This window comes from Cynara cardunculus (genome assembly GCF_001531365.2).
Source record: "Cynara cardunculus var. scolymus isolate 2C chromosome LG 13, CcrdV1, whole genome shotgun sequence".
NCBI lineage: Eukaryota > Viridiplantae > Streptophyta > Magnoliopsida > Asterales > Asteraceae > Cynara > Cynara cardunculus.
Window position 1 is genome coordinate 6,911,634 of NC_037540.1, and position 10,840 is coordinate 6,922,473.

Below are 10,840 nucleotides of genomic sequence, written 5' to 3' on the forward strand. Positions count from 1 at the left end.
TTGACATATTTAAAAATGTTACAAACATATAATAATTTTCAAATGTGGTGACTCCAAACTATCTGCAAAGCAGGTGATCGTTCTAGGATTAGTCGGCTGGTATAGCGGGTTGAATATCCCGGTTAATCAAAAAAAAAAAAGGAAAAGAAGAATAATAATTTTCATGTTCTTGAAGGAAATATGTTGTTTTTTTTACTCATATACTATTTAAAAATATATCCTTTAAAATGAAATATTGAGGTTGTTTGGTAGTTGCTGAATGGTTTGGTGCAAAATGATTAAATAGTCAGAATGATTAAGAAGTTCTCGTGATATAATGCATAATGAAATATAATTATTTGGTAATTGTTTACAATCAAATTATGGCGCTTAATAGTTAAGGGAGACCCAAGATACACAATCGTTCAGAGGATATTATAACCATTAAGAGACAAAAAAAAATTGTCAAACAAAATTCACCTCTTAACAATTCAAATGTTGTCTTTTAATAAAACTATTAAGAGATAAACAAACAACCCTAATAATTTTTTAATCTTCACCCTTTTTCCCTCTTTTTCCTTTCATTTTCTCCGTAAAAAAAAGTTTCAAGAACACAACCTTAAAAATTAATGCATAAATTAGCATTTATTCATACGATGTTTGTGTGCATTTATTGTATTTACCTTTTTGAAGCCTTCACAAAAATAGTAACTAATTGGTTTTGTAACTATTTGATCCATAATCCCGACTTTCCTTATTTAGATTTAACTACATATCAACTTTAGATATTTTTTTTACGGAACAAACATGTTTAAAAAATTGTATTATTTTTACTAAAAAATGTCAATTTGTTGAATATTCTTTATTCAAATAATAATCAGATAAAATACTAATTTTAATCAAATTTGTTCACTGTCTGGGAACTTTTTTAAGAAACATGTGTGAGAAAAAAATACTGGCTTCAATTGATTCTCATTTGTCACAAAGTTCCAAATATGGTTTTTAATCGTTGTTGTTTTACGAATGAACTTTCAATTTTTTGTATTTGATTTCATCAGCTGATATCGTTTTTTAAATTAAATAAATTTATATTAATTAAAATTGTCAAATTTAATGTTCGTTTCGTACAGTTCACATTTGAGAATTAATAGCCGATTGAGACTATTACCAGTTCAACCTAAACATGATCCCAAAAAAGATAAATGATCGATTAAAATCTCACCATGACGATAACACGTGAAAACCAATGCATTGCAGAAAAATCATCAAAAAAATACCATTTAAATTACCAAAAAACAAGCCGACGTCACTGCTTGGAAAATTCACAGCCAACACAACATCTACGTGAAATAGCGTCTACCCCACATCATCGTCATCGCTACTGTCTTGAAACCTAATCACCAACAATATTAACAAGTCATTGTTCGATTATCACTTGTCATGCGTATTCAACAATGTTGTACGCGTAATTATCATATCAAACCCTCACTCAACATCAGGAACAATTCGTTGTTGTGGGACAGTACTGAAATGATTGGACACACGTAGCCATCACCTTCGACTATCTAACTGCCTATTGACATGTCATCCATCACACGTATCCACCAAATTCAGTATAAACGTTCAATATTTGTGTATACGTAAATCTCCATTTTCAAAGTCGAGCCTCGACAATTCATTGGTTGGCGTTACTACATTGCTTATCTGCTATTTCACACTTGTACCCCTTTAGTGCCAATGCCACAAAGTCGATAGATTCACACTAAGATTTGCGTAGTTTTGGTAACATATCACTTGTCGATCCACTTATAAGTCACGAGTAAGCACTAAGTTCTAATTTTTCATTGATTATACGACTTAATATATAGAGAGAGAGAGAATAAAGGCGTTTGGATTATTATTTTTATTGTAATTATCAAACTGTCAGTAATTCAACATATTTTATAAAATAAAAGCCGAAATTAACAATTTTTCTTTAACACATCATATTATATTTTAGTGCGAATTGCATGAAAAAACAACGTATTTTAACTTGATTCCTATTTTTGGTAACATACTTTCAAAACTTTTATTTTGATACATAAGATGTAAAATTTTAAACATTTAAGTACCCGAATAACCCGTTACCATGTTGATGTGGCAAGTGATGAGATGAAATTAAGTTGAATAGCAAATAATATTAAGTTAAATACCACATCACTAGTCATATCAGCATGGTAACCGATAATAAAACGTACAAAAATTGTTCTGTATTTTATACAACATGTATAAAAAAAAAAAAACATAAAACATGAAAACTTTCTTTTGAACCCAATAACATGCCAACATGATTAATTTCCTTTCTTTTTCATTTTCTATATCCAAACTCAATAACACTTTATAATAATTATTACATGCAAATGAATTATTTGATGTAACATGCATTATTTCAATAGAATGAAAAGTGAATTGCATGTTTGGTCCTTGTAGTTTATATATATATATATATATATATATATATATATATATATAAGTCTACAGAGATAACTTCTGTTAAGAACGCTGTTAAACGAAGAGCATTTATGTCTTTTTCATTCTTTCCTACTATGTACTGTTTAAAAATTAATATACACCATATAGTATTTAATATTATATTCTATATACACACATAAAAATTTGTCATCCATACGAGACCCCCTCCTTGCCAAACTCCGGAAAAGCCATCTCAGTCGGCGTTATATACATACACATTACAAAAACGATAAGTTTTAAGCCACCACCTCTGTTACCCCTTACACCACAAACCCCTATTGACATTTGTCTTTCCTCACCTCCACTGTACTGGAACACCCTTCGAATCCCGAATGTACACCGCTCTGTTCCCATCACTGTCCTCATTTATTCCGGCCACCATTTTGATGATCCTCCATATATGCGGATGCAGAAGCATTGAACTCCAGATGTTTGGATTTGGGTATTGATTGAAATGAAAATCAAAACCCAAACACATGAGACCGACACTTCAATTTGGATCTCGATTTGCACCATAGACCTTCAATTCCAAATGACGACACATAAAGAAGCAACTTGATCCTCCTTCAAGTTCTAGAACCAAAACACAATCCATAAACCTTTGACTCCAGATGAGTGTTTTATGCACGTTGTTGCGTGAAGGAATTAGATGGTGGCCAAATACGGTAGAGAAGCAAAAGGGGGCCACGACGGGGAAGGTACAGTGGTTTGTGCCACCGTGTTGGTAACAAGCAAGATGAAGTCGTATCGGATATTTGTGTATAACCATGTATCTATATATAATATGTCATAAAAGGTGATTTCACGTGAGACCAACCTGCTTCCGTGAGACCACAAAACAACACTGAAACTTCACAACAATTTATTGAAAACGTATGAAAAATATCGAGCCTTCACAACAATTTATTGAAAACGTATGAAAAATATCGAGTCTTCACTACAAAACACTATAAAAGTGTTTTCCTATGAAGGTCCAGTGGTCTTACGTGTCTAATGAAAACAGTCTGGTGTCACATGATCGTATAGAAATACCAAAATACCTATTATGTTAACCGAGTCAATACCACTCTCATAATAATTACATTTCCCTTCTTAAAAATGTAAATATAAATACCAAAATCGTAATTAAAAAAAATCCATAAATTCATTATTATTTTGTTAAAACATTTAATATATATATATATATATATATATATATATATAGGGGCCTAATCAAATGAGAACAAATTAGTTTGTGGTAACTGTGAGAACCAATATTAACTACAAATCAATAGATAAATTAGGAAATTTATAATTTTGGCAATTTTGAATTAAAATTTTAATGTAAGGATATTTTTGGTATTTTACAACTTTCCTCCCTCCTCTCTTCTCTCTCCGGCCACCGTCCTCCGGTGATACTACAATGGTATCACAATGCATCATATATGTGCTTGGGTATCACATTGATGTCGTTTGTGTGGTCGATCGAAGATGTAACACAGTGGTATCACTATGCATCTTATATATGATTAGATATCACAATGTATCTTTTATTTAACAGAGTCAATATTTTTAGGTATCACAGTGGTATCACCGGAGGACGGTGGCCGGAGGCCGGAGAACGGTGGCCGGAGAGAGAAGAGAGGAGAGAGGAGAGTTTTAAAATACCAAAAATATCCTTGCATTAAGATTTTAATTTAAAATTACCAAATTTATAAATTTCCTAATTTATCTATTGATTTGTGGTTAATATTGGTTCTCACAGTTACCACAAACAACTCAGTTCTCCCTTGAATAGACCCCTATATATATATATATATATATATATATATATATATATATATATATAGAGGGATGATATTCTACACCATTTGCCATTCTTACACCCTATACAACCCTCATCTCAACCATTCAATTTTTAATCAATTAATTGTTTCATAATATAAAGTATTAATCATAATTAATAAACTCTATTCATATTCCATAAATATTCAAATTATAATAAATGAACTCCAATCATTTCTATAAATATCTCAATTAATTGGGTTGCAAAGGTTGTATAAATGCACAAGGTTATAAAAGAAATATACCCTGTATATATATATATATATATATATATATATATATATATATATATATAATTTTTATGCTTTTCTGGTCTGAATATTTTGGATTCGAGGATCCCACATTTATTTTATAAATAGATAAAAAAATAACGAGTGTTTTTGACCGTAAAAAGTCGCTTTATCCATATTTACATTTTCACCAACATCCAACGTGCCTTGATTGAAGGCAAAGCAGCGATTCAGCATCATCATCACCATCCTCATTCTCCCTCCTTCCATCACTTTCTTTCGGACACGCTTCCACACCCAGAAATCAGCACGGCACGAGATCTAGGATCAATTCGCTAGATCTACAATAAGTTGGTTCTTTTTCGCTTTTCTTTTCAATCGATTCTTCATTCATTGTGGGTTTCTAATTCGTTTGGTATTGGTTGAAATTGATTCATTATCATCGTGTTATGTGATTGTTCCAAGCAATGTGTGGAGGAATTTTGTGGTAGGGTTTGGTGTTTTTTGATTGGAGTTTGTGGTCGGATGGTGTTAATTGGGGAAGATGCAGACGCAGAGACGAAACACTCGAGATAATTTTTGGAATCATAAATTAGATCGGGGTTTATTGATGGAATCATCGCCACCTTCGAAGTTGGTTTCCAATGGTTCATCGTCTTATTCGATGCAATCGTCGTGTGATACTTCACCTGGTGGTGGTGGTTCGAGTGTCGGTGACGGTGGTTTGGGATATATTGAACATACTGTTACGAAATTCGATACGCTTGCTGGTGTAGCAATAAAATACGGCGTCGAGGTAACTTGTTTTTGATTGATTAGAAAAATGAACCTTCAAAATTTTGGTTGCTTAACCTGTAATTTCGTGTTGTTTCCAGCTTTCTTCACTTTTTATGCCTATAGTAATGAATTTGTAATGCAAAAATCGTTGAATTTTCTTATGGAATTCTGGTACACTTCATTGTTAGGGTGTCCGTGAACAGGAAACAGATTAAACTTTATATGTAGCAAGATTCAAGAATTTGGTGAAGGAACTAGAACCAATTTTAAGCAACTTCATGATTTTTTGGATACATTTACCTAGTTGTTATTGCTTAATAAACATGATATCAGAAGGACAAATGTTCTGTTAATATTACCCCCTATCCTTTAAAAGGTACATTTTGATTGTTTTACTGGTTTTGATGTTCAAGAACAATATGTTTCTGCTTGCCCTGAAAAGATAGTACACCTTTCAATTCAGAAGGAATGTAAAGAGATGTTTTTGAATATTGATTAGATACGAATCGACAAAACAGTCCTTTATCCTATCTTTTTAGAAGAAGGAATCAACAAAATAACTTTTTTATGGGACGAGGAAAAATTATTAGGTAAAGTTGTTTTTTGGGATGATGATCGATCGGTCTACATTGTCAGCTGATGACATTGAATGATTTGAGGTTATTGGGCTGTCAACGTTGGGGTTACTAATTAGCAACCGGTATGTTTCTTCTTGTCATGCTTGTTACAAAAAGGTGGTTACCAGATCTTTCTCAAAAACTTGGAATTGTGACAAATTTATAGTTGAAAAGTCGGATCATTTGATTTTGTGAAGTCACATGGAAGCTTATTTATATGTCTGAATGAGACCAAAAGGATATTAAATGAATGAAACTGCCATATGGTGTATATTTTAATAGAGCCACTTAGGGAACAAGGGAGTAATATATTTAGGTTAGTTAAATGTGAAAGGATTGGCGTTATCAATTTGAAAATACGGAATGATGTGCATAGTGTTAAAGCACACCATCGTAAATCGTGCCATATGTTCAACCAGTTATGTGTGAACGGAATAAGAATTTTTTTACATCTTGCGATGCATTTGAGGTTTATTTATAGTTCTGTATACATTCACTTCTACATTTAGATGCGAGCATGCCAATTTTATTTCCGTATTTGACTCTGCACTCTTTGTTAGGTGGCTGACATAAAAAAGATGAATGGTTTGACAACTGATCTACAAATGTTTGCCCGCAAAACGCTTCAGATACCCCTACCAGGAAGGCACCCACCTTCTCCCATCATGTCAAATGAATATGATTCTCAAGGGTACCGAAACGTCATTTCCTATCTACTCATTTGTTTTAACTATCCAATCTCTTAACCTGATGTGCTCTTCCTTGTGTCCGAATCTAGTTAATCTTGTCTCTAGCATATGGATCATTACATATGACAGCACATATAAGTATAGTTGTCGGAACGTGCCATACTTTTTGCTAGTATACTATTTAATACACAATTTCACTGTTTTTATTGGAAAGAGGGCAGCACCTCTGCCAAATCTATTGAGACAAAATAAAATGTACACCTAAATGGAATTGGACTCCCACCCAAATGCATGTCATTCGACTTTTTGGGACAAACCCCAATATCGATATGGAGTGACCTATTTAATACATTTTCACCTTTCTATCTTAACGTAGTTCATACTGTATAGACTTGACGAGATTGCTGAACTTCATGTACTTTTGCTGGCTTCCTTAGTTGTCCTTGTAACAAAGGACATGTTATGTGAATTGCCTTAGAGTGCCTTTATTTGGTAGTTATCTTTGTACCAAGTGCATGTTAAAACATGTACATGCATATGCACATTTATATCTACATAAATTTCTTAAAACATACTGTTGAATTTGTAAGAAGAAACCCCAAGTTATTAAAAAAGCTCAAAAGGTGAAATTTATGTTTGGAACAAAAGAAGTAGTTGTGCAGTTTGGTGGTTGGAGGTGAAACTTATTATGATGTTCAGGACCTCAACATTATTTTATGATATGGAAAACCCATTTGTATTACGTATTAGAATCTTATTTTAGTATAGTATATGTACGACACCCACCATATGTCCATGTCGAATCATAAGGTTCACTTCAGAATATACGGACTGTTGTAAATGCACGTAGATTGTTGTGAACACACGTATATTCAATAAAGAGGCATACTTTTATGTCAGCTAATAAAATAATAAAATTTGTGCCAAAGCCACTCCCCTTAAGGTATTATTTGACCTTGGTCAGTTTGAAGTCCATGCTTCCTAACAATTACAACTGTTTTTAATTATTAAAATAGGTGATCAAATTTTTTATGGTTTGAGAATGAACAACAAAATTAAGTCCTGAAGAGAAGGAAAAGGGGTTAAATAGAGACAACTTGTAAACAGACTAAGCAGAAGGATAGTAAACCTTGCCAGATCTGCAGCAAGAAAACTTGTTCATAGAATTAGTTTATCATTGTCAACTAGTTCACCAATGTGATTGATAATTATTTATATGATGCATTACTTTTAGCATATTACTAGTTCATTTAGCAGTTTGTAATCGAAACAAGCCTAATTGCACTCTGGATCTTCATGCTTGGCGTAGTGGGTGATTGTTGTATTTGTATCATGAGGTGGTTCCTATATGTTTTGCATCTAAACTTTGGTTATCTCTACCTCTCATTAATGGTGCATTTGATACATGGACAGGATGGGACTGGTGAGAGTGTGGTAGGCAGGTGAAAGAATTGTGGAAGTTTTAAGGTTTTTAATTTGACATAGGTAGCTTAGTAATTTACCGCTATCTTGTCCTGCCTTTCTATTTTTGTTCCACCTATTTTGGTCGGACTTCGTCCCACTCAGTACTGTCCTATGCCAGTCTAATTGTCGCGCCATACGTGGGACACAAAGTTTGTGTCATGTCCTGTCCTGTCCTATAACAATCGCACCCCAAGATATTTGGGAAACAAGCAACAACTGTATGCGGTTGCTTTGTTCTAATATTTATTCTCACATGTATTCTTTTCGCCGAGGTTAAAGGACAACGGTATAAAAGTGATTATGTACCCGATAACTGTATTCTTGTAAATGATACCGCTTTAAGATCTAGAAAAGTATTTTAGGTACTAGTTTCTTTTATGTTAATGATTTACTCTTGGCATAATCGCCGAGTATACAGATATGGTCATCAATTGTTGTCGGGAACTTGTTCTTAGGGTGCCAGGTTCTCGGGAGTTTGAAATGAAGTTGGGGGGTCTTATAGTAGGTTGGTTTGTTTGATTATAAGGTGATTGATTCCTGCTGTTTATTTGGAAGAAAATCTCATCTTATATTTAACTGGAAACACATCAAATGACTAGATTACACTTCAAAATACATGTTTGTATGCATATATTGTGTGACCAAGGGAAAGTTCGTTTAGGAACCATAAAACGATTCATGATGAATAAAACCTAACCATTCATGAATATTATTGATCGTGAATATCATTTTCTGATATTCATGATGAATATCTTTTACCATATTCATCATGAATAATTGGTTCTCACATTTCCTAAAATATTTACGGTTCTCAAATGAACCATCCAATGCGACTATACTCTATATAAATGAAATTAAGTACTCGTGTTTGCTATATGGACCCTGGCTCAGCATTATCTACCATTGTTCGTTACACTTATGAACCAAGTGACTTAACATGGATACTTTTCTGCAGGATAAAAAAGTCAGAGGTGACACCGCTTAACCGTAGACATTCCGATTTCTTTGACTCAGTCAAGTCCCTGAAACTATCGTCTTCTTCACCCCGAAATGTTTCACCATCCATGGACGCTTTACGAGACTATTATGGTCTTAAGCCAAAAGATCAGAATGGTATTGGTGAAAGATTTGGAATGGATGCCTATCGGAAAGGAGGTGCTTTCAGTTCAGAATATGGACCAAAACCATCCCTAAGTTCCTATCCGCCACACGGTCTTCACAGAAAGTGTAAAAGCTTAGCGTACGGGTTATCAGAGACCACCATCGATGGTGATCTGTTGGCGGCAAATGGAAAACAACCCGAGTCTGATACATGGTACGACAAATTAATCAGAAGGCGTAAATCAGAGGTCGACCTCAACAACCCCACCCCAGAAATGATGCTTAAACCTGACACCAGCAACAACAGCAGTGCATTTTCAGCAGCTGCTGGAAAAGGCTTAGCACTCAGGCCAAAGGCCGCTAACCGAACTAGCGATGCTGAAGTTGGTCAGAACGTTGCTCCCTTAAAATTGGGGGATTCGTTGACCATCGAGACTTCCAGTGGAGTGAAGAAGTCTTCAAGCACACCGAGCTTTTACGACGCATATAATAGCAACAATAGCAGTAACTGCACGACTACATCATCGATCTGGCCCACCTCCATGCTGAATTTAACGGCTGATCTTCAAGCGTCGACTGCAGCCATTGCGAGGCCAATCTTCGATGGCTTGCCAAAGCCAATGAGCGGTCGAAAGAACAAAGCGGCTATCGATTAGTGAAATTATCGCTTCTTTTGGTTCCGATATATGGTCGGTCCTCCGAATAATTGATTTCGGGGGATGGAGGAAATAGAAAGAAAAAAGATTGATAGGGAAAAACAGAAATAAAGCAAGCAAGGGATTGATACAATTTTTGGTGCAAAAAGTATACATTTAGATAGGAAGTTTGTATATTAGTTGTTTAGGAAAGAAGCAGGGGGGGGGGGGGGAGAGAAAAAGGCTGGATTGCATGATGCTGTTTATATATTTCTATTTAAGTTCTTAAATTATGAACATAATATTCTTTATTCAACATGTATTATAAGTATTATTATTTATGTCTGGTAACATTTCGACCATTAAAGTGGAATTTTAGTAAATGTTTACTTGATAAGAGTAATGTTCTCGGTTTTTATTATACTTCTTATCAGATCAGGTAAAAATCCAAGGAGGAATAAAAATCCTCTTGTGGCCACGGAGGTTCAAATTTAGTGACTCCTGATACCCGTAAAGCAGGTGGTCATCAAAGGATTAGTCGGCTCGCATAACGGGTTGAATATTCAGGTTAATAAGAAAAATTGTTTTTAGTAATTGGTACACTTGTTTATATTGATTATTATTTAATTATTTACAGATATTTGTGTCATAATAACTTCAATAAAATCGATTATGCAAAAGTAGAGAATGAGAGGATCTTTGGTTCGCAGGATCCCGATGGAAGGAATTAGAATAATTAATTCCGTTGACAAAATTTCTGTGCAAACATTTGGTTTACTCATGGAGTCTGACTTTTGGTTTATGGTTTATCCATGGAATAAAAATGAATGCCACACATTCCAACATTCATGGATTTCGTCGTTCCATCAACAAAGAATTTAATTATTTTTCATCTCATTTTCTCAAAAGATAAAATAAAAATTATCCTCATCTTTCCTACTTAATTTACCCGGACCCACATGATCTCCATTTGAACCACCGTCAACCACTGTTCTGAACCACCGTCGACGACC

The 10,840-nt window shown here is 34.1% G+C and overlaps 1 protein-coding gene across 1 annotated transcript; it reads left to right on the top strand.

Moving 5' to 3' along the window:
• Window positions 1-4,745: 4,745 nt before the first annotated feature.
• LOC112524192 lies at window positions 4,746-10,033 on the top strand. Its single transcript, XM_025133912.1, has 3 exons — window positions 4,746-5,340; window positions 6,499-6,629; window positions 9,047-10,033. The coding sequence occupies exons 1-3, from the start codon at window positions 5,089-5,091 to the stop codon at window positions 9,846-9,848; spliced, it is 1,185 nt and encodes a 394-aa protein (XP_024989680.1). The 5' UTR covers window positions 4,746-5,088; the 3' UTR covers window positions 9,849-10,033.
• The last annotated feature ends 807 nt before the right edge of the window (window positions 10,034-10,840 follow it).

Bases quoted from the DNA above. Each gene is read 5' to 3' on its own strand.
- LOC112524192 (XM_025133912.1), top strand. From the start codon at position 5,089: ATGCAGACGCAGAGACGAAACACTCGAGATAATTTTTGGAATCATAAA. The intron at 5,341-6,498 runs GTAACTTGTTTT...ACTCTTTGTTAG, and splicing joins CAATAAAATACGGCGTCGAG to GTGGCTGACATAAAAAAGAT. The intron at 6,630-9,046 runs GTACCGAAACGT...ACTTTTCTGCAG, and splicing joins AATGAATATGATTCTCAAGG to GATAAAAAAGTCAGAGGTGA.